The 24,206-nt window shown below is 45.4% G+C and overlaps 1 protein-coding gene across 3 annotated transcripts; it reads right to left on the bottom strand.

Moving 5' to 3' along the window:
* Positions 1 to 804: 804 nt before the first annotated feature.
* LOC144170296 (uncharacterized) lies at positions 805 to 23,727 on the bottom strand. Of its 3 annotated transcripts, none has more exons than XM_077699999.1 (10): positions 23,574 to 23,727; positions 22,650 to 22,778; positions 19,592 to 19,688; positions 16,274 to 16,329; positions 13,970 to 14,017; positions 11,213 to 11,327; positions 9,412 to 9,469; positions 5,263 to 5,367; positions 4,671 to 4,751; positions 805 to 3,017 (listed from the first exon to the last, which is right to left on the bottom strand). In XM_077699999.1, the coding sequence occupies exons 2-10, from the start codon at positions 22,759 to 22,761 to the stop codon at positions 1,878 to 1,880; spliced, it is 1,812 nt and encodes a 603-aa protein (XP_077556125.1). In that variant the 5' UTR covers positions 22,762 to 22,778; positions 23,574 to 23,727; the 3' UTR covers positions 805 to 1,877. The 3 variants fall into 3 exon arrangements, with proteins under 3 accessions (XP_077556125.1, XP_077556127.1, XP_077556126.1); XM_077700001.1 differs by having other exon boundaries at positions 5,263 to 5,364; XM_077700000.1 differs by lacking the exon at positions 23,574 to 23,727 and adding an exon at positions 22,967 to 23,461.
* Positions 23,728 to 24,206: the final 479 nt, after the last annotated feature.

The following is a 24,206-nucleotide window of genomic DNA, read 5'->3' as shown; positions in this document are numbered from 1 at the left end:
TCGTATCATCCCGAAATTCGCACCCCCAGAATCGTATCATCGAGAGTCCACTGTAACTATTAATAAACACCGATACAGTCTGCGAAAGCACGTACCGTTCGCCGTGTATATGCTTCGCGACTTTGCTGCTGAGACACGCTCTGATTTTTTTTTTTTTAGTTTTGGGTAATTCGAATATTTTGAACCATTAAAGTGTCATTCGAATCGAATCGAATACCAAAAAATTCGAATCGAATATTCGAAGTTCCGAATATTCGCACACCCCTAGTATTTTGTCTTCGAGGCCCCTTTGAACTATCTAGATTTATTTGTCACCTGGCTTTAAAATAATAACCATAGACTTCAAAACCTACAACTTGATTTTGGTTGATAGACATGAGGTTCAATGAGCCAATGCTACACAGGAGCTGCGGCAAGCCATAGTGGAGGGTTCCAGATTAATTTTAACCACCTCAAGATCTAACGTGTGCCGAAATCTCGAACAAACCGGCGTTTTCGCCTTTTGCCTCTATCAAACAGCGGCTGCCGTGGCCAGGAATCGAATCTGCGTCCTTGGGCTCCGTAGCACAACGCCTTAGCCACTCAGCCACCGCAGCAGGAACTTAATTTTTGTTGGTCATGCTAATTATTGATAATCATTGCACTTTCTGTTGGTCATTAGGCACTCTAGCCAGTAAGCCCTCTAAATGAAAAGCAGAGCATATGTAAAAACCCACTTCGAAAAAATTTGGAGCAAATAAAATGAAACACACATGCGAAGGTACAAAAACGGTAATCCCCTGGAAGCCAAAAAGTTGCTTGTCAAAAAATGGTGACAGTGCCGAACACTGCCAGAGAATTTATTTTCTGTACATGTCATTTATACAGGTGCCTCAATATAGTGCAAAAATACACATCTGGATAGTTGCTATATAACACAGCGATGTTACACACACACATAACACAAGGCTTCTTGCCTTGAAATTGTGACAAGCTCTGGGTGTGACCACAGTCTAGGCATCATGATGCACGCATTCTTCTGCAAGACAGGTCAACTTGCAACTGCATCACACAGCGTGACGTGTCAAAGGCACTGCTTCAACTCTCTCGTTGCAGTGGCCCCGTGTAATAACTTATTAATATACGGCAATACTACTTCAAAGCAGGACTAGCGTCCAGGCTAAAACCTGGTACAAGTTTTTTTTGTAGCTGGTACTCCTAAACAAGCAAGTGGATCGGCTGCCTTTGCTCAATGAAACGCCCAAACAATACTGGGCAACAATACACTACTATGTACAGGCCCAACAATGGAAGTTAATCCAAGCTTGGTCTTCCAGGCCATTTCAAGCTGCAGGTGACGGCAGCAGTGCCCACAACCCTGGCTACATTCAGATTATTTCTAATTAATGGCAAGGAAGTGTAGGAAAAGCTTTCCCTAGAACAAGACAAAAAGTTTAAAAATGAACCACAGTTCCAGCTTGGGACCCAAACACAAAAATAAAACCAGACAAAATACCTTTAGCTGCCTCACGAGAGATTGCTGTGCAGTCTTTAAGAGTTCTCAAAGTGACTTACAGAGGCAAAGTAGACAGCATTATACTGCAACCCGAATTCCAGTTTGTTTCATGGCACTTGCGCGAATTGTGAACCTAACAGAAGAGAAGAAGAAGAAAAAAAAAAGGGCTTGTAGTCCCACTGCAGGCAAAAATAAAATGCAGAGAGAGGGAGGGAAAAAAAAAAAAAAAAAGCTTGCCATCCCATTTTGCACATGCATGGTGCCTGCACCAGTGGCTATGCACCCCCACCCCCCTATGTTGGTTTGTTCTGAGCTGGAGTTAGCCTGCTTTGATGTAGTCGTGCCCCCTCCCCTATGTACACACCGGCAGTCGAGCCCAGGGTCACGACACCGCCGCTTCTTTGCCTGGCCGAGAGTCCAAATGTGGGCGCTTGGTTGCATCCCCAGAGCCGTCGTTGGGTCGGTGGTTGTGGTGGTGGTGGTGGTGGCTGGTCTTGGCTACCTTCGCCGGTGGTTCACTGCTGTCCTTGACCCCGTTGGCCTTGGCTGGTGCGGGCAGAATGAGCCGCAGATTGCCGTGCACACCATTAGCTGGCGAGAGGCCGTTCTTACGAGGAGGGGTCACAGGGGTCGCCTTTGAGAACAGGGACAGCTTGCTTCCAGCGGAGCGCGGACTGCCGGTCACCGGCCGGCTAGTCGGTGGACTGCCACTGCTGGGTGTGCGCCCAGGCCAAGCTGCCGTACGATTGGCACCGGCCACGCTTGATGGCACCCTCTGCTCGACGCTGGGCCGGACTCCGGCAGCACTTGGTGGACTGGGTGTGCATGGTGGGCTGGGGGCAGTCGCCGGAAGTTTGACGCTGTGTGGGCGCAGCGCGGGTGGGGTGCTGACGACGTTACCAGCCTGCCTCACCGCACTTTGTTTGGTACCCGCTTGCTCGGGTCGTTTGTCACCTAGCGGCTTTACACTTAGACCTGCATGGTTTGCGGCACTTGGTTGCCCAGGCAACGATAGAGCACCGGGTTTGCGGACAGCAGTGGGGCTATCCTTCTTGACGATGGACGGGCTGGGTGGGTTGGTGCGGGCAGCATCGGCACGATTACTGTTAGCGCGGCCTACATCGCTGCTGTTGGTATTGCTGTGTGTGGTGTTCGTACGGCTAGCAGCATTTGGAGTGGCGATGACCGGGTTGATACTGCGTGGACTAACACTGGGCGGACCAACACTGGGCGGACCAACACTGGGCGGTCCAACACTGGGAGGACCAACACTGGGCGGACCAACACTGGGCGGACCAACACTAGTGAGGACAGCATTAGAATCAGTGCAAGGAGCAACTTTCTTGCTAGCCAGAACGGTGTCACCAGGTAGGCCTGTGGTCTTCTGAGATGCAACGGCCGTGATGACGATGCTCTTCCCCTCATCTGGTGGCACAGGTACCATGTCATCTTCTTTAGAGCCTGGGCCCACCAGAAACGGCGGCAGCTCGGGGAATCGGTAGAGCAGCCGCATGGGGCCACTCTGAAACAAAGTGCAGGCAAGCACGCAAACGAATAATCAGCACCCTGTGGTCAAACTTCTCTACTACATTCACTATCGAGAGGCAACAGATGCTACTCCTCAAGGGGAAAAAAACAGAAGGCTACGAGCAATGTGAGCGGCGGGGCAGCCTGCAAAGCACTGTAGCCAGAACGGTTACAGCGGAACGGCTGAAGTAATTCACAAGGTATTTTTAATTAGACGACGTTGAGGTGAGCTCACAATGTTGGCTAGTGATGCCAGATATCGCGTGATGTCTGGTTGTCAGCACACCACAGCCCATTTTATTGCTAATAATCATCAAAAACCTGCAACTAGTCTCTAAAAGAAACCACGAAGGTGAAATACAAGTTTGGTTCTCTTGAAAGATTGCTATGTCAGAATAACAATAATGCGAATTTCAATTAAAACTTCAAAGAATTAGGCTACAGAAAGCAGCACTGCCACAAAATTCCCGCTGCCCAAATGACACCACAGAACTAGCTCGCACAGATGACGGCCGCTAACAGAAGCTACCCTAAAAAAACATGTTCGTTTGATTGTAGGGGTGCCTCTGCTTTCGCTTGATCCCACAGTTCAAGTGGTACCACTAAATTAAGGCACCCATTAACTTTATTTTAACACGAAAGTGTTTTATGCCCGGGGTACACCAAGATCTCACTGGCATCATATCCGTCACGGAAATGACACCGCAAGAAAAACTTGCACTGACGCGGCTGCGCCTGGATTCGAGCCACGAACTCTCTCATCGCAATGGGAGGCACACAGCGCTCTGCCAACTGCGCTATGAATTCAAGCGGGACTCCGAACGTGCCTTATATCTTTCCCACTACCTTCTTCATTCAGATGGTGCTGCCGTCTAGGAGAGGCAAAGCGAGGTAGTCCATCATGATGCTAATGAGCGTCGACAGTTGGCGCCTCGATGTCAACGTCTTCGCGTACGCGGGACGCAAGTGAATTAAGGCACCCTCTGCCACCTACTGCTTTCAGTTTCAATATCGTTTTGGTTTCGTTCGCACGGTTTTCAAGGGGCTGTGATTTCAGTCGGATTTACGCAATGTTCTCGCGCGTGGAATCTAGTGTCTAAAATTGATGCATCTAACGGTGCCATACCGACGTAATATAAATAGTGATGCGCAAGTTCATATGGATGCACAATAAACATTTAAATGCTCATGTGAAGGCACACTTCACTTTCGTGTTTTACCAATTCCTATGAAAGAGGCATCAACCACATTTTTTTAGTGCCTTCCCAGTGCTGTCACTGATAAATGTCATTCTGAACCAGAATGGGAGCTGATGGGGTTATCAAAGGCTCGTTCTTTTAACAAGTCAAAGATGTATGTGGTCATGGCCCCTTTAAAACTAGTGCAGCTGTGTTGCGAGTGGTTGCACTTGGTCTGGGAAAAGGCAAAGCCATCCTATCAATATTGCTTCTTGGGTTAGTACAAGCTGTTCCAAATACAGAAAGCACACACGCAGGCGAAGAGTTATCCTCAACAGTAGACCAGACAATAAACTTTACATCAATGGCTTTCAAACGGGGGTGCACTGACAGCTGAAGGTCAGGCAAGGCTTTTTTAGGGCCTACAAAGTCTATTTAAGACTAAAAGAGGTTACAATGGGGCCCCTTACCCTTCGCCAGGAGTAGATGTAGGCAAGGTCCACGAGTGAGTATTCGTCCAAGAGGTGGTCATGCATGTACATCACGTCCACCTGCACACACAGCGAGGTTCAGCACTCATCAGCCCCATTTGCCAGGGTTCGCCGAGACAGTCGGACGCCGGAAGGGGCCAGTGAGACCAGCCCGAATGAGGAGCTGAACAGGCCAACTCTATGCTACTTTTGCAGCTCTTGCTGGGACAGGTCGGTGTGAATTCTGTGTAGGGGCTTAAGTAAGGAGATAACAAAGGGTTGCTGCAACTGTCCCAGAAGAGGGAAATACTGCACAACACAAACGTGAGCTGCCGCTTGATGGGAAAAGATGGAATAGCGATACAATGACGACGAGAGAAGCGCTACGCGAAGTTAGTAAAATGCTCACATCACATACACCTATGCAGCAGCAGCCACCCGAAACCATGGTGCATTCTTGCTGCCCTTTTTCGCAAGATCCGCAGTTAGGGAAGGAAGCTTCCACGCCATAAAAAGTGTTGAAACAAGTCTCGCTGCTTTCCTGCAGTTGTGTAGCAGGAAGTTCATTCCACCACATGACTGCAGCGCTCACCTCATGGTTCTTGCCCAACCCGAACTTTGCCCTGAGAAACTTCTTCAGGTGGCCCACTGTAAACCCGCCAGGACAGAGGAGATACCGACGGCCCCCAGGAGGCTGCTGCGAGAAGAAGGCATAACATTCACACTGCAGCAACGTAGACCCTGCTTGTTAGCCATGGAAGCATTCTTGGACAAGTTTCTCGCAAAAGAAGCTTCGTAAGTGTAATGTTCACACTTGCTATTTTTCTGTATTTGGCACGGCTTTCTTTTACAGCACAATTTCCTTGATACAAGCAAATGGTCTACTCCAGAGCTTGAGCTGCACTAAACTGAAGGAACTTAACACGGAGGCCTGCTAGGTGAAAGTTTGCTAGCAGGGAAGCATATCAACTAAAAAACAGTCACTTCAATCTTCTGCAAGAGTGAATCGAACTTTACTGTTTATAAGCGAAATTCTGCACGCAACGCTCGCTTTCTGCGCGTGTACAGCTGTGAGAAAGTTTCTGAACTACCCCAGCAGCCATTCGAGGGCCCTTTTCCTCCACACGGCAGCCTGGCAGCCAATGTGCATGCTTTGAGGGCAACTTCGTAGCCGTTAGTTTGTGGGATGCAGCAGTGAGGAGAAATCCCGTAAAACTGGCACTCTTGTGGTCCGTAAACTTATTCTTATGGCTTCAGCATAAGAAAAGTGGTCTTGTTGGTCTAGAAATGCTAAATGAAGGTTACTGGCCACTTCCTCAAAGGCCCAGTAGATGTGCTTTGCAACAAGAGGAAACAAACATGGGAGCAAAAGGCGCTCCTCACATCAAACACTGCACAGATGTTTTCACCTTTAAACTGCACAGCACTATATTCGGCATTTTCATATTTGACAATCCAGTCAAATACCTTACAATATAGTGTGTGCGACTCCTATGACCTTCGTTACACGTCACTTCGTTATATGTGTTGCACACTTTACTGATATCGGTGAAGCAGGGGAGCATACTGAAGCAATGTTTATTTGAGGCAAATCCAAATGGCACTTGACGAGAACAAGTCCACAATTTTCTTCATCACAGTACAGTGTAGACCAATTATAACGTATGTCACCAGAGACTATAACCAAAGCATGCGCGAATCCAATTGCATCGCAACTTACCTCTCAAGACATCCTACATTTATCATCACCCAAATGCACAGCAATTAAGGCACGGTCTTTATTTCATATTTTTTTTCACACCAGCCGCTGCTGCAGGGTTTTGCACATTGCAAGCGCGGTCTTACAAACGGCGGGTGGGTGCGGCTTTAACTTTCGTTGTGTTTGTTTTGAAGGACCATGGCTGTGTTTTTAGCGTCTATGAACAGATGCCGTAGGACGTGATAAGAACGTCAGCCGGATTTTTTTTTACCCCACCTTGTGTTCACGATGCCGAAGGCACCCGCTTATCAGAGCAACGTACTCGTGATGGAAATCTTTGGCTTCGCGCGGCTCACTTGTTCGGAAAGGGAAAGAGCGGTGGCTTATCTGCACAACATTCTAAAGTGTGAACTGCATGGAGCGATTTCTCCTCGTGAAAACGTGCAGTGCACGCTGCAGGCACGGTGACACTGGCGCGTATACAACTGGCATGGCGTGTGCCAGTAGTGTACAACTGGCCGCGAAGTGGTGCAGGAAGCTCCAACGACTGCTTCTAACCGCTCACTGAAATGCCGCACGAGGCGCAAGCGAAGATTCTCATGTAAAAAAAGAGCTGATAATCTGGGCGAAAAGTGGAATATAAACTGGCATCCACGTTGCTTGTGAAAGCGCCCATCAAAAAAATATTGCAGTGATAAGCCTAAACATCTCTGGCACGGCCAGACGGCTGCTTGGAGTGCTTCAAGTCTCCCGCCATTGGATGCGTGTCTCCCCATTGGTGCTTGTCGTCGGGCTCCTCCCACTGCCACGCGCGAAAGCCACCGCGAACACGGAATTGTCAACAGGAGCATGAAAAAAAAAAAAAAAAAAAAAAAAAAAAAAAAAAAAAAAAAAAAAAACGCATGTGCAACGCCAACGTGCATGAATTGTGCGCGAAAACGGCCCATGCGGTTCTTCGCGCAGACGGGAAGGGGAGGTCGCTATCTCCTGAGGTGCGTCAAGCAAGTGAAGCAAACGTGCCTATTTTTGTCTTGTATGTCGAAGTCAGAGGAGAGCAAGTGGTGCGCGCTGCGTCAGATGACCAATTTCATCCTTTCTTTTTTCTTTTACTACCCTAAAACGATGCCTCAGCTGTGCCGATGATCAACAGACCTGCCAGAAACCCGCACTATAAACTGCATTGTGCTTCAACCAATCGCATTTTTAAATTAAGCGGTATGCCTATGCATTGAGTTCTATGGGAGGAAATCCAGTGGTCAGAAAAACCCGCGTCATATCCGGTCCCGCACTATATAAGCGGTTACGTTATAAATGGTATACACTGCAGTATGCCTCACTGAACACGCAATCACCACCACCGTGATGCTGTAAAGGACAGTATTGTGCTTTGGTCAACCTGCATGCTATTCATCATCAATCAGCAGCATATCTATGCCCACTGCAGGGCAAAGGCCTCTCCCATAGATCTCCAATTATCCCAGTCCAGTGCTAACTGCGACCAATTTACATTGTAAACTTCTTCATCTCATCTGCCAACTTCACTTTCTTCCACCCCTGTCCCGCTTGCCTTCTCTAGGGATTCACTCTGTTACCCTTAACGGCCAACGGTTATCTTGCCTTCGCATTACATGCCCTGCCCACGCCCATTTTGTCTTAATTTCTACTAATATGCCCTTAACACGAGTTTGTTCCCTGACCCACTCCGCTCTCTTCTTGTCCCTTGATGGAAAAAGCCAATGGGCCTATCATCCCCCGCTCCATTGCTCACCGAGTCATCCTCAATTTAAGTTGAACCCTTTTAGTGAGCATCCAAGTGTCTGCCTTGTAGGTGAGTACCGTTAAGCTGCAGCTGTTGCACACTTTCCTCTTCAGGGACAATGGTAGGCTGCCACTCATTACCTGAGAATGCCTGCCGAATGCGCTACATCCCATTCTCATCCTTCAATTATCTCTGCCTCATGGTTGGGATCTGGGGTCACAACTTGGCCTAAGTAGATATATTCGCTTATTACTTCCACGGCCTCGCCACCTATGTCAAACTGCTGTGCTGTCCCGAGATTATTGATCAGTGCTTTAGTTTTTTGCATATTAATTAAAGATTAATTAAAGACAGTCAGTCACATCGTAGTCACCAGCAACCGATTGCGCACACCTATGCATTTGTTTTTATTTTTATTTATTGATGGTAGTAGGTGCACGGCGCTCGTTTTCGATGAAACTAAGCACCCTGAGTGTTTAAAAAGCTACAGTTGGCTGGCGTTATGCTTAATTCACCAGGAAAAAAAATGTTCAAACCAAGTTGCATTGGGAAATAAATGTTAAAACCCAGTTCCACTGAGCGAAAATTTCGATTGAAGCGAAAACAAGCCAGACAAATGTTTCGTTGTGGTGAGGATTTTGTTACATTGACTCCTATGGCTAGTTGACCAGGAATCAGAAATATATTGTTGAAGTGGAAATTTCATTGAAGCAAAGTTCATTGAGCGGGATTCAACTGTACTGCGAAGTTCAGCCTGTGTGTGTGTGTTAAAAAAAAAAAAAAAAAGAATGAAAAAAAAAAAAAAAAGCGCAGTCCTCAAGGAATATCAAACCAGGTTGAAGACATTTTCATGCCAGAAAAACCTCGGCAAGTGCTGAATTCACTACACCAGGAGTCAATTTACAGTATCAGACTCACCGCAGATAGTCCGAGGATCCCCCGCCATAGAAGAAATACATATGAAAAAAGAATGCCAGACTGCTCCCTGGGGAGTCCGTGATTCGTCTAAGACTTGTAATGAAACAGCCCCACCGTTTCCCCTACGAGAAAAATGGACAGGGACAGCCCGACACCAGCACACGCAAGCTGATGCTTCGCTTTCAGCTCAGGATAAGTTAGCTGGCCCCAAAACTAGGTGCCGGACACAAAACATAAACCTAACACAGCATGGTTCCTGGAAACATGAAAACAAGATGTGAAAATTGGTGCCTTGGCCCAAAGTTGCCGCTTATTGTGAAGCTCTATCCGAGAAATTCCAGGAAAGTCACACTTGTGTAACTTACAGTTTCCTGGGCTTCGGGCTGGGGTCCCAGTAACAGTGGTCGTATAGGCAGTACATCCCTGAAAATGGCAGACGACAACACCCAGTCAGAAACATGGGAGTTTTAAACAGGCAGTTCTTTGAAAGTGCATAACAGAAATTAAAGGAAAGTTTCGTGCATTCAAAACAGCTATCGAAGCAGTACAGACACCAAATTTTAGTTTCTGCAAAAGGCACGCTGCAGGTATTGCATCTCTGCTAGAATCAACTCTAGGAAACTACCAAAGGATGTGAAAATCAACAAAGAAAAGCTACAATGAAAAGGCTTTAACAACATTTAATCCTCAGCCAGCACAGTGAAGAATGTTGAATTTTTGCCAGGACAATGCTACTGCATTGCAACTTGGTGACACCATGTCACATTGCAGAAAAACAAAATGACGCCAAATTGGGTAACGCTTTATCAGCCATGCTAACTTTCATACCCTACTCAAATGCTCAAAGCTGTCAGACAAGTGGAAGCAGGGCAGGCAGCACTATGGGTGTGGGATTGATCGCAGAGATGAAGGAAAAGGTAGGAAGGAGGCAACACCCTGCTAACCCCTTTCTCTACACCTCCAGTGGAACAGTGGACGGGTTTAGGGGGTCACCACTAGCACCACAAATGTCTCGAAATAAATGCCTCGAACCAAAGCTTTGATGTTATTTCTCCAGTCATCTGTCCAGTCTCGACAAACATAAAACCTGCCATTCTGCTCTGCTCCCAAGCTGTTGCCCATCTAAGCATCCAAGAGCACCAATACCATGGGCTTCTTTTTGGGCTACCACGTTTCAGTGTTCTGCAGAGTGGGCACACCACAAGTTAGGCACAGTGGCATACATGCATGCCTATAGTTAAAAAAAAAAACACCTTAAACCAATTGCAGATAATTTTGCTCGTGAGCATTTAAGAGTACCAGTGAAGAGCATTCTAGAAGAGCCTGTCAATACTAGGTTAGTAAAGATGCACAATTCGGAACACAAGGCCTGTGCATCCGATGACAGGGTAATTTATGGAAGGAAAAAAAAAAAAAAAAATGGTCTTTGCGAGAGCACAAATGTGAGCATGGGCTCCACTACATGCCACCCTTGCATTTTGTTTTGCACACAAAGTAGGACATCGTAGTTTTACACCTCGGGTACCATATATCCTCTGTTCTGAGCACCTCAAACACCCTATCCCATTCCAACTCCCAATGAGTTGGAGAGGGCGGTTGGCACTCGGAACACATGGCATTTTAAACCTTTCAAAGATTGATCTATACATTAAACTCCCTTCCGCTGAATTTTCAGCCATATTTTCCAGTGATGAGTGACTTTTCCAGAGATGCTGCACCACTTTTTCTGCAAGTGTCCTAGTTTGAATAACGGTTGTTTTGTAACTTGAAGCTGAGTTTCTTTGCAGAGCTTCGAGGTAACCCATGAGGCTGAGATTAGTAAGCCGTCAGCTGCCGAAAATCAACAGATAGTCGAGCAACAACAAATGATCGTGGGGTTTGATGCACCGAAGCTGCACCTGGGCTATCAGGCGCGCTGTAGTGCAGGCCTGCGGATTAATTTCGACCACCTGGGGATCTTTTAACGTGCGCCAAAATCTTGACACATGGGCAGTTCTGCTTTTCGCCTCCATCAGAAAAGCAGCCACCGCCGCCGAGATCGAACCCACGCCCTTGGGCTTAGCTGCACAACGCCTTAGCCGCTAAGCCACAGCAGCAAGTTGAGGCGGGAAACACAAGAGGCCACGGAGCATGTCAAAGAAGCACTGAGCTAATAAAACAACTCACCGGGCAGTGTATTCCAGGGAGATGCTGATCAAGTCCTCAGGATTGAATATGAGCCTTTCCAAGCCCCGAACATCCCCCCTGCCCTCACTTGAGGTTGGCCAACGAGATGCCCGCTCTGCAAGGAGATGAACAAGCACGAGTACATCAACTGCACTTTCACGAGGCAATTAAGGCAAAATACAACTTTGTTCAAAAGAACTAGCCTTTGGTAACTCACGCAATACCAGTAAAAACCAAAAAAGACATCTTTAAGCAAATAAAAATAAAATATTCTTATTTCAAATTTTATTCAACACAACGTCAGTAAAGACATATTAGGGAGGTACCAAAAACGAGTTACCAGTATGTTAAAAGGACACTGAAGTGAATTTGTCAAGCTCCCTGCTTTGCTTGCCCGTAGACTGGCTCAAATTAACACACTTTTCATCGTTTATCCGGTTGATAAGTCGGTAATTATTTTATAAAGCTCGAAAGACGAAAAACTACCATGCGCGGTTTGCGGTGGCCGCACCAACTAAATCTGTGACGACAGGAGGAGATGCACCTTGATTGGACGATGTCCAAGGCTAGCATTCAAACAAGTTTCAGCTTCGGTTCCGTAAAACAGCATGCTTGACATCCGACGGTGTCGTTGGATGGGCATTCTCGGTATCTCGGTAATCGTTGTACCACGCTTCTGCCATGTTGTCGGCTGAAAAATGCCTAAGATAGCCTCCCAGGACGGCTTGGAATCGTAGGAATCACTATCCGAGGCCTACGCAGCGGATGAACGCCCTCCGCGTCACCGCAGACGCTCAAATGCCATGCGCTTTTCCCCCATATTTGGAGCTTGCCTCACTCATGCCGGTATTGTAAAAAGCGTGTTAGCACCAGGCCAAGGGTCTGTTGATTCCAGCCTGTGCCCACTGCCCGCAAGCAGTCGGTGCTTATGGCAACAGCACGCCAACGAGAACTCGCTAGCGTGCCAGTATCAGCCTGCGCGTGTTCTGTGAACTAGTTCGCGGAGCAGTGTATGTTACAGCCCAAAAATGGTGAACTCAGTATAGTAAACATCAGCCGAAAAAGAAAAGGTCAACTCAGAAAAAAAAAAAAAAAAAAAAAAGAGAGAGAGAAAAGAAAGAAAGAAAAAAAAAATGTATTTTTGGGAATTCGAACTTGCGACTTGCAAAATACTTTCCTTACCCTCCACACCACTTGGCCTAGGGCCAGCGCTGGTGGCGTTGGAAATATAAGGTATATAATGTATAATCAGTTTACACTTTTATTTAGTTTTAGCATTTAAAGCAGCTTAGGTGACTATTTGTTTTAAAGCGCATGTGCAGTAAGCGCCCCCCAAATTTCCACAATATCTCACGTCTAGCAATTGCATTTCTTAGACGGAAAAGCAAAAGCTTGATGGGTGGTCGTGCTGCTGACCGCCGTGCTTGTTCTTCTAGCGCAAAAAAGTGCTTCGTGCTCCCTAGTTTTACGCAGTACGGTAAAAGTATCAGTTGATTTTATTTCCTTAGTGCCTATATTGACTTCGCTGACTCTTCTCCCGCCTTCAATTGGCCTTAGATGTTCCTACTAGCGTACCAGTCAGCGAAGCGTCGCATGTTCGCTTGTGCAGAGCTTGTGTGGAGCGACCTTCACTTGGAGCTAGATAGTGTACAAACTAACAAAGTAAAGAAAGGCACATTCTTCCATTCACAAACGTGTCGTGGCTTTGCTTCAACTGAGCGAATGAATTGCAATGACCCGTCGGTGGCCGGCGGAGCAAACGCGTTGCCGACTGACTCTGCCGGAAGGTCGGCGAGCCGTACAGTAGCTCAGTCAATAGTGAAGCCAAGTCATTTCCTCCTGATGTCCCATGAAAACCCCACAGAAAATGGGTGAGGATACAGAGAGGAGGCCAGCATTTTCGAATTGATTTTTCTACTAAATAAATTCGCGTAAACACGCTCAGAATGGTCGAAACATGGCCTATGAACTCCGAACTACAATTTGCGCTAGTAATCCCACAATGTTTACAAATCACTTCAGTGTCCCTTTAACTGCCCATTAGCACTCAAGTGGTACAATCAAATGGAACTAGAGGCATCACAACAATCGCACAGCCATTTTCCTTGATGGCTTTACCCACCAGCCGCCAATCACACAAAAAAATGCCCCGGTGATGTCACAAGGTATGCAGATTACAAAATTAGTTAGTTTTAAAATTGCTATCAATGTTACTGGGACAAACCAATCTTTTTTAAAAGATTAAGCCAATTTGTCTTTGTGGCCTGTATTACAGCTGCAGTTATTTTCAATTGTGAGGACCTGCATTGCAACAATATCTGGATTTCAACGTGAACCTTACACCCTATTCCACGAACAACAACAACAGCTGCCTGAATGCCAAAAGCCGTGTTAGCTTAGTGACGCAGTACCCCAACTGTTCATAACGCAGCAGTAAAGTAAAGTAAAACATATCAACTGCCCTTTTCTAATGGATGATTTCATGCATTCGTGAACCTCTGCTTGATGGCTGTTCCCCAAAATTTCTGCACATTTGTTTCGCACAAAAATGTAAAGCTTTCGAAAAGGCTAACACAAAGGAGCTTTTTATGAAAAGACAAGCAGTTTCAGCTGCACTGAGAAGCCAGCTGTGCTTATACGACAAGCAATCCCCTTTCCCAGTTCAGCATGGCAACTTCGTTGCATGCAAAGAGAAGACTGTTTTGACATGCCTTGCACACTTGACAGACGTATGCAAGCATGCGAAGACTTACTGACCTGATGCGGGAAGGCTGGCATAGAACTCCCGCCGCCTTCGCATTTCATCTGCAACGGGTAAATGGGAAAGAGCCAGACTGAATGATGTCCGGAAGTGTACAGGCTAGCACACTACTAGCCTGGCTTCCCCTTTCAGCCCGATAGCATATAGGCTTTTACACACAACTTGGGCAAGCTCCAAGAGCAGTACATCAATTTATGAGGGGAAAAAATAATAAAAATAAAACAGTATAAAGCTATACATACGTGGAGGCAATTTCATGCATTTACCTCATTTCTTTCAAGGGAGTGCGCGCACACACGCACGCATGCGCACACACACACACACACACACAAACACACACAAAGATAACTCAGGCACCGTCTTCCATTGCATTACCAGGTCTGACATGCTGCCTGGTCTGGTCATAGCATCACTGGATACACAGGGGCGCTATGCTAGAGAGGTGCAACCATACTTAAAAGAGCCATGAAGAGAAAATGCAAGTTGGTTTTATTCGAAAGATTTCGTGTTTTATAGTGCCCCCCGCGCTTGTCCGGATACAAACGATGCTTTATTCACTGAGAAATTAAACAATTTAAGTTAAAATTTTGATTTTCCCGCTAAGTCGTTTGTTTTCGGGGTCTGCAATGACATCACAGGAACCGACCGCTCTGCAGCCTAGAATACCTTCATTCACGCATCCGCCGTACAGGGTAGAGACACGTATACGCCTGCGCCGCCATTTTGGGTCGCTCGCTCGCCGCCGAAGCAAGTCATTGTGTCAAAACCGCACTAAAATTATCGCCGCAACGCGGTTTACTGAAGAAGTTTAAATCATATTGTCTGTTTCGCGTTGCTAGGTCTCGTGGGAAACGAAAAGAACAACGCGTTGAGCACGTTGGCCCAATTGCGGCGGCACGGGACCGTTCAAAGGTTGTCTCCACCCTGTACAGCAGTGTTGGTTTGTTCCTGCGTTTCTTTACGTTACCCGAACCTAGATGGCGCCACCATACCGTGGCAAGCGTTTGGTTTGTTTTTGCCCGTATTTAAACCTGGTTTGTTTTTATTCTAGGAGAAAATATTCGTTCCCTGAAACACTGCTGGCTCGACAAATGTGGTCACGTAAGACACCGTTGCTTGCGTCAATCGGCCAGTGTCGTCTGAGACAACCCCAAGCCCCGTAGTGCTGTGACGCTAAACCAAGCATGCTGTGCGCAGTACGAACAGCAGTACGCATCAGTACTTCTATGCTTACATGTGCTTTCGTAACTTCCACTGTTTGTCCCATCATTCTTATTGCTTTGTAAAGAATGTGCCCTAAATTTAAGCCCAAATCGCTCGTTCGGATAGTTTGTAAGCTCTACCTAATTTGCGTCTGCTTCTGCCAGCCTCCGCCAATCGCAGAGCATTCTCGTGTGACATCATAGGTTCTGTTGCGGGAAATGAGCTGGTGGGTGGCATGGCCATTCCCGTTTTTCCTAATTATGTAGCTTATTTGAGCGAAGTTTACGTTAAAAGTGGTGTCAGTATGATTCTAACGAGGCAATCTTTTGAATGAACCAAACTTGTGTTTTCTCTTCATGGCTCCTTTAATAAGGCTCCCTGGGACACAAAAAGCATTTCCTCCCCAGACAAGGATTTGGCAACCCTGGTTGAGTGCATTTGCCAGAAAGCTCCCAAATGAGTTTCCAACCTCATTTTTTCCCTCAGATTAAGTGATAGCCATGTGTTATATGCATCTAATGCATCTTGTATGTTAAAATCACGTCAATCTCTTTAGGACGAGTTCATATATGTTTTACCAAGTGAAGACTTAACCTCTTTCGTTGTGATGCCAGTAAGAGACACCAATTGCAAATATTGGCATAAAAATTCCCAACAACAAGGTTTTATGCTCTTGAAAAGAATTGCACAAAGCAGTGACAAGGCCCGAAATTGTGCAATTGTTAAGCCTGTGATGTAGTGATGTCTCCTTGAGATGGCCACTACAAAACTCAGGTGCAAAATGCTTCTATCAGGCTCAGATTGCCAGGTAAACGAATATAATGCCTTTTCCTTTGTAGCAGCAAAACCTGCATGCACAAAATTTTCATGTACAACACAGCACTCAACCCTTTTTGGGAGCGGCTTGTAAATTTACTATAAATTTTTTTTTTATCTTGGGTCCGAAGAAAAACTGTTGACGAACCTGCACCACTTGAGACATGAAAATGGGCCTGACACATGTGGTCTATATAATTACATATCCCTTAGCTTACTGAATGCAAATTAAGCTTCAAGATATTTTCTTCGACATAGTTTTAGGTAGTGGCGTTACTCACTTTTGAAGAGGCCCGGAACCAACTTGTACACAATATCCTGCAGAGTTTGGTCTGACCTGCACAAAGATAGGCACACAAACTCTCATCACATGGAAGCAGGGAAAGAAAACACAATTACACAAGTGAAACAGAAGAACAAAGTAAAAAGTGCAGCCTACAATTTGAACAGCACTAGTTGTGGCAATGCCAACTCTAAAAAGAAAGTGAATGGCTCTCTTGGGGGGAAGGGAAGGGGAACAGTGCCGAGTACACAACTACAAAACAGTTGAACATCACCTCAATATATACAAACGTACATTAGGTTATATGTACCACTTCTCGAAGGAAAAAACTACTTGCAAGAATGCAGGAAACAAGCTATTGAAAATGTCCCGACACCTTCCCTCTTAAAAATGTACACACATGGCATTTTACATTCTTAAAAAGCATGCCATACATTTCCGGAGTATGTATGCTATAGCATGTTCTCGCTTCTAAAGATGAAAGTCTTTCTTGGGCTATTCGAACCCAAAACTTTTGGCCTCTCTGTCTGCCCCTCAATTTAGCCGCCACGCCAAAAGGTACCAGAATTCACGACAGAGATGTTCATTCTTGAACAAAACATTTCCAAACAACTAAATCTGGTCGTGATGTTCACGCTTGTCAACACTGTTCAGCAACAAGAAAACATTAGGCATATGTGAGGCAATACATAAGTAGTACTTGCAGTGTTATTTTAATTAAAAATGCATGGCTGCCCGATTTTTGCGATAGAAATAATAATAATAAAAAAAACACGGAAAACAGTGTTTTGACTCAAAAATACAGGAAGCGCCCTCTGGCGGCATTCCACCAAGTGCAGCAGTAACGAAAGGCTCTAATAAATGGTGCGAGCAGTGAAATGCAGGAAAATTGAACTGACTAAAGCACACCTCCGCCGTGTTTATACCCTTTCGGTCCTGGTGTCCTATACTTAGGAAATGAACCAAAATTCCCCTAGTGCATTGAAAACAAAACCAAACCAGCTATTTTTCTGGGAAACAGTTCTTCAAGGATGCCTCTTGCCATAGATAGTATCATTATATATTTTTTCTACAGCTGACGCTAGAAAGAGGGAGACATTGCAGTGAAGGCCACGCTGACGTCAGGGTGACCCAAAGGACTGAAGCCCTAGTATGATGACATGGTTTTCAATCTAAAGATGCTTGCACTACACGCTTTCTTTTTTGCATGTGGGCTCCGTGATTTTTAAACTTTAGAAAAGCAAGCAAAATTTCTTTTGCTGCTGGAATTTAAATATTTAATTACCTGATGACCTAATTAAATTTCACGTGTGTAAATTGCTAATTACATGCACCACAAGCTCAATTTTTTGTTTGTAGGCTCACAGGGCCCAAAAGCTAAGGAAAACGCACAAAAAAAAGTTTTTTGCTCGAAATAAAAAATTCAGAGCTGAAACGATTACCATGGGGGGAGCGATATGGGGGCGGAAGTGCATGAGGTGGGCGCAAAAGAGAAGAGAGGTATTTATGTAGCAGTGACGGCACTTCGAAGACACTTTGAAGACTTTCAAAGACATTTACTGCAAAGTGAGCAGACACGTGGCCAATTTTTTGCTACAAGTTAACACGGCAAGTCCTTACTATATATAGAATGAAAGTTTTTTGATGCGAGTAAACCAACCTGGCTGGATAAGGTGACAGGGCAGTTGCCACAGCACCACAGATTCATTAACACATGCGATTATTGGCACAGGACTACCCCCCCTCCCCCAACACCACACAGAGTGTCGTGCGAACAGCGGTCAAAAAGGCAATTTCAATTGAAGTAGCAAGAGTCTTGTTTGGTTATTTCAAAAAAAAACCCTGAATCTGATAGCAGGTCTCTTTTATTTGTCCTTTGGGACTGTCCAGAACTGTTTGAGAGCAGCTCCATACTTTATCTGCCAATAGAATTTCTATTTCAAGAGCAATTTTGGACTGCTTACAAACTTCTAGAACTGCTTAGACAGGCATTTGAGGGACCAAGCATCCGCACACGCATGGTTTGACAATGACAAGGAGGGCAGTGAGGCTGTAAGAAGCAGTGACACGTGCGACAGGGGTGGTAGTATGGGGTTATTAACCCCTTCAGGGTCACGAACGTACATGTATGTCCTCTGAAAACACCTTCAAAAGGGTCAATAACATACATGTACGTCATCGCTTGTTATGTTTAAAAAGTGCGCCTTTTTCGCCAACTTCTCTTGCTTGGCATGTGCTGCCACACTGCGGAAATACGTCAAATTATTTCCTTGCGCCGATAGCTCTTTTTATTTTTTTATTTTCATGATTTACTTCAGCAGTGCGCCGGCTATCGCTTGCGCATCCAGTAACAAGGGGGCGCGCTGTGTACCACTCACCTAAGGCCCTTTATGCCCACCGGGCGCCTCTCACGTCTTGCGCCTGCCACAGACCAAGGGCGCCTGCGAAACTGTTGAGGCTCTTTTCTCCTTTTTTTTGTATTTTTTTACGAGCGGTGTGCCATCTGTCGCTCGCGCATTCGGTCGCGTGCACGCGGGCGCAGTGCGCGCGGGCGCAGTGGATGGTTTTGGTATCGTTCTCCCGGCACTTCCTGCTTTTTGCACCCGCGAAACTGATATGTGATTTCGATTCACTCAGAAGGTGCCGGCTTGTTACTCTCTCGTTTTTATTTAGAATTTTTCTTGCGTTACTCATGAATAAACCACATGTATGTAACAACACAATTTTTTTGTCACTTTATGGTCACCCTAAAAAAATTACGATACTTTTTTCTCGAAATAGATTCATCCGAAGAATTTAAATCAGCAATAAAAAAAAATCGACCCTCGGGGGTCGCATTTGACGAAAAAATTCGACCCTCAAAGGGTTAAGGCAGCTTGACAGGGCATAATGAGACATTGGCAAGAAGTGCGAGAAGGAATACTGATGAGAAGTGCAGTAAAAACTGTTACGAGAAGTTCAATAAAGTAACGAACGAGTGAGGCAGAGTCTATGAAACCCTCCCACATTTTTCTACTCCATCAATACTGGGCTGCAGCACAGGAAACAGAGTGCCAAGTGGAATTGGGGGAGAAAAAAAAAAAAAAAAACGGCCTGAAATATTTATTCTTTTGAATATTTTTCACACCTTAAGAAAAGGTAAGAAAAATAAAAAAAAGGAGGTCAGCAGTTTTTTTTTTTTTTCAGCAGTTTCGGTAAAAGCAGTGAAGCATTTACCGAAAATATGCACCATTACAGGTTTATTGCAGCATTATTCCGTTTCCTGTGGCTATAAAGGCAGCCTCTAAAGGAACGGCCACCTGTCCTCGCCACTCACCGAATATTCTGGAGTGGGCGGGCTTTGTGCACTTGGACGTCACACACAGGGCACATCTTGTGTACATCGAGATATCGTACAATGCAGGTCTTGCAAACTGTAGGGGAAATAAAGAGGGGGAGAAACAAAGTTTGAATAGAAGGCAACAAGACGCCTATTCAGCCCAAACACTGCACAAATTGAAGACAGTGCTCGTAATGTCTAAAGGTAATCTCTGAGGACTCTTCATGACGCAACAAAAACTGTGAAACATTGATGGTACCGCCACAGTCTAGCTTTCTATAATTTTTTTTTCTTAACAACCACCCTTCTTGTTAAGCATGCATCCAATATCTTTCAAAATTACCCAAACTGCGAGTGAGGACTGTCTCACATAAGGGGCATGAGAGCTACTGTAATTGGCTTTTTCCACACATCAAAGAACTGTTGCAACCAAGACTCATGATAAGTTCGCAACTTGATGGTGCTTAAATCTGGGATCTGCGTAGCAAAAAAAAAAAAAAGTTTGCTATTTAACTTTTCATCCCATCCGCAAATAACTGAAGCAACAGAACGCTGGAGCAAGAACGAGATCTTTCTCAGTGTCGCTGAATCTCGCAATCATCGGATGAAACTGCAGACCTCAAACCTCTCCCGCGGAATGGCTATTATCCTTGAGAGACTGCAAAGGGTGCCACACACCACGTGCACATTAGGAAACCAGCTGTTATGTGGTTTTGTAAGTGAATCAAGACAACCAAGACGTATGGGCTCTATAACAGATTAAGTGGGAAAACCAAGAAGTCCCATCATCCCACATGGTAAACATGACAATATTACCAAGAAGTCCCATCATCCCACATGGTAAACATGACAATATTGCTTGACAACTTGGCGACAACTGCTGCAATAAAAAATTCAATCACAAAGTACTGTCAAATGCACTTATATTAATTACTGTGACGACACTATGTGAGACTCCCAACCGAGGATTTCCGAGCGAATGGTGGCCTTAGTAATGTCGCCGCTGAAAGTGACAGACAGGTGACATCACTCACAAAAAGACCAGGCGCATTTTCCTGGAAAGATTTTGTGCCAATCATTGCAAAACTTACTGCAGAATGCACAGGCTGCAACAGGCAGATTGGGTTCAAGAGTTTAATGACACTTGTAATTGCTTGCAAATTTATGTGCATTTGCTTCCTTAACTACCACAGCTACTGTGGGTTATTAGGGCATACAAATTTCTGAATTCGAAGCTGATGGCAAAGCCTAACCACCCATTCAGCCTTGCCTAGTAGGCTTGTCGATATAAGCCCACAAACCAAGGGGGGGGAGGGGGGGGGGGCACAAAAATTAAAACAATGCCTTTGCTCCTGTGGAGCACTTTTGATACTACCTTTGAATTAAAAAAGCCAAAAGGTTGCTCAGGTAGCAAAAGCTGTTCTCCATTAATGAACGTAGCTGCAATTCATCATGCATACGACCACAACAACCCATTGCCAGAAATATATAACACATCAATAAAGCAGTTATTTGCTGGATGTCCGAGCAATAAATAGAAGGTAAAAAAAAAACACGTCTGTTAAACAGCTGGTATTTACTGGATGTCCTAGCCATTTCTGGTCTACCTTAGAAGGTAATTATCAGAGCAAAGCACGGCCTGCACATGCATGTTTCTACTATTACATTTACTATTTCCCCATTACTATAAATGTTAATATTTCATCGATGCCTAATTCTGAAAGCATAACTGGGCCAAAATTCCTTTCTGACATCAGCAGTCGTGGACTCCACATGGTATAGTATACATAGGGTCGCTCGTTTTCAGGTAAAACCAGATTTTACCCAATTTTTACACCCTGAACATGTTTCGGGAGAACCGGGCAAAACCCGATACTTCCCCAAATGGACCCTTTCACAGCATCGATTTCCACAAATGTGGACTGATGGTCCGCTGTTCTCAATCAGTGCTTGCTGGAAGCAATCCCAGCTTTCGAACTCATCGAGCATTGGCACGACTCTACCGCTTGCAACCTCAGGCTCGCAAATGCTGCACCGACGTTGCTGTGCCTAGCTGACGGGGGCTGTGATGTCGAGAGAACTTTCTCCCAGGTTCAACAACCGGACAGGTCTCGAACGGAGACCGACACATTGCGATAGCCGATGATAAAGTACGTAAACAAGGATGTGTAAAAAATCGATGACTAGCTTTTTGTGAATAAAATGTCTCATTTCTTAGAAGTTATCAATGCTCTTTACTGTCTAAATAACTGATTCACTTCAAAAGTAACGCCAAATTTCGGAATTTTGGAGAGTATTTTCTAGAAAACTCTGATGCCCCTCCCCCCTTGATTATTAGCTTGAAACAAACACCAATTTTAACGCATTAGAGAAGCTCGTGCCAACTTCTGATAAAATAAATGGAATGTATTATTACACCACACATCTGTAGATATAACCCCCCCCCCAAAAAAAAAAACCTGAATTTCGAAATACTTTTAAACAAACAAACAAACAAAAAACATTTCCTCCCCGACTATCAGTTTGAAAAACAGCACCGATTTTTATTACCCCCCAATCGTAATATAAAACCCAAAAACGAACAACCCTAAGTGCACACAAGCATTTCCCCCTCACATCTATCAAGACAGCCACCTTGAGGGTATTTATAAACTATTAATTTTTTTTTAGAAACGAGAAGCTGAATAGGCCAATCCATTGGCAAAGCAAAAGTAATTTACTGGGTAACTGAGCTAATTTCAACAGATGTCAGCAAGAACACGCTATTATACCCAACGGAAACAGAAGCTTTGTAATTACAATCGGCTACCCGAAGCGCGGACTGAAACGGCACCAGCAGAATGACATCAAATATTTGAAGCGCTTCAAAACGCGCGAAAACGTAACTAAACATGATGCACCAAAGTCATAAGCGTTTACAGTTGATACCAACAGCGAGGCAAGAGTGGGAACGAGATCATCACTTTAAGCGGAAGCTTCGAGATTAGTCACCCACAAACGTCAAGAATAGAAAACACTTCATGGGTAGCAGGAGCAAACGCAGCTTGCGACTTACATGAGTGTAAACATTCGATGATGGTCGTAGCGTCAACGAAGTAGCCGCCGCACAGAACACACGTCAAGTGGGGGTTAAGTTCGATCAACTTTTTCCGCCCCGCTCCCTGCATCTTGTCAATTCATAATTCTGCGAACGAACACAGCAAAATCAATGAGCGAGCCTCCGTCAGAGCAGGGACGCCGGCAGCGAGGCGTGCGACGCCGCGCTCCTACTGGCCGAAAGGGCTACAGCTATTGGTCGTTATGATATAGCAAAACGCCGAACAAAAGTAAAAATGAAAAAGAAACAAGCGTCTTTTACGACACTTTTCAAACCTTGCAGCGCGTAAAGCGCTCGCAGCTCCTGCTTTGTCAACACGTCGCATTTAAAGCAACTTCAGCCGCCAAAAATTCAACTGACAATGCGATATACACGCATACTGGAAAGTTGATTGACAGCGCTCGCTTCGATGTCAATATTCATGGCGGGAGTGGAACGGTCTCTCGGGTGACAAAGGCCACCGTGTATCAGCAAGCTAGTCGTCATTAAACAAAACTGTTGTCTTTCTGCGAAAGATGCTATTCGGCAATGTTTAGTCATAAAATATGCCACAAATGGAGCAACATCGCAGCGAAACGCCGAACGCAGGCGTCTTGGCGTGCCTAGCGACTACGAAGCTTGACAAAACGACCAAATCGCCTTTTCCCCCGCAAGAGTCTATACGCTGCCTCATGAAGATTACCGCTAAACTCGTTATTTTCACGAACTGCCGAGCAAAATACAGGACGTTGAAAAACGCAACAAACAAGAAAACGTGTTAAGCCTACATTAAGGAGCATAGAACAGCGCTGCGCATACATCCGTCACACCAGCTTCAACGAACACGCCACGCTGTCAGGCAACATAACACATGCAGTAATAAAACATTGTCGCTGTACTTACCCTCCCTTATGTATCAACTTGAGTTCAAGCGCGCGTAAGCCAAGAAAACGGTGATTTAAATATCCCTTTTGACAAAACCTCGCAAACCGAAGCCGACGCCATGCGTGGATGTCACGTGACTTGTCTCGAGTGACGCGACATCCGTGTTGCTTTTTGTATTTGTTCCAGTGCTTCCGTCCGCCGCGTCCATGCTTTATTACACGTGCTTTCATTTTCGGCTGTGCGCTGCTAAAAACTGTCCCCTTAGGACGGTCAAATACAATCTTTAGTCGCTGCTAGAAACGCCATACGTACAATGCTGCGAACCCTCGAGCGAATGCAGAAACTTCAGCCCGCTATCGTGCGCCGAATCAGCTGATGAGTTGCTTCGTGGAGTTTTCGTGGTTTTCGTGGGCAGTGCTGTTGCAGCAAGGCAACAAGAAATCTCACGCGGGGCCTGCCGGTAACAAGGATTAAAAAACGCACACGAAACTTGTATTTGGCGAATATTGGCGTTTATTGCGGAGGCTGTAATGACGGGGCAACACTAAACACTAACGCATCATTTAGGTCCAGTTTGCGTAGGCATGGCATGTGATGATGACTGCAACAGCTGCAGAGGTCTCCATTGCGCTGTATCTTGGTCAGCGGCTT

Source organism: Haemaphysalis longicornis, unplaced genomic scaffold (genome assembly GCF_048455015.1).
Source record: "Haemaphysalis longicornis isolate Haplotype H1 unplaced genomic scaffold, Haemaphysalis longicornis Haplotype H1 scaffold_2, whole genome shotgun sequence".
NCBI classification, from domain to species: Eukaryota; Metazoa; Arthropoda; class Arachnida; order Ixodida; family Ixodidae; genus Haemaphysalis; species Haemaphysalis longicornis.
This window is presented reverse-complemented; position numbering and strand designations above follow the sequence as displayed.

Bases quoted from the DNA above. Each gene is read 5' to 3' on its own strand.
- LOC144170296 (XM_077699999.1), bottom strand. From the start codon at position 22,761: ATGCAGGGAGCGGGGCGGAAAAAGTTGATCGAACTTAACCCCCACTTG. The intron at 14,018-16,273 runs GTGAGTAACGCC...TACCCGTTGCAG, and splicing joins GGTTCCGGGCCTCTTCAAAA to ATGAAATGCGAAGGCGGCGG. The intron at 11,328-13,969 runs GTCAGTAAGTCT...ATCTCCTTGCAG, and splicing joins TGCCAGCCTTCCCGCATCAG to AGCGGGCATCTCGTTGGCCA.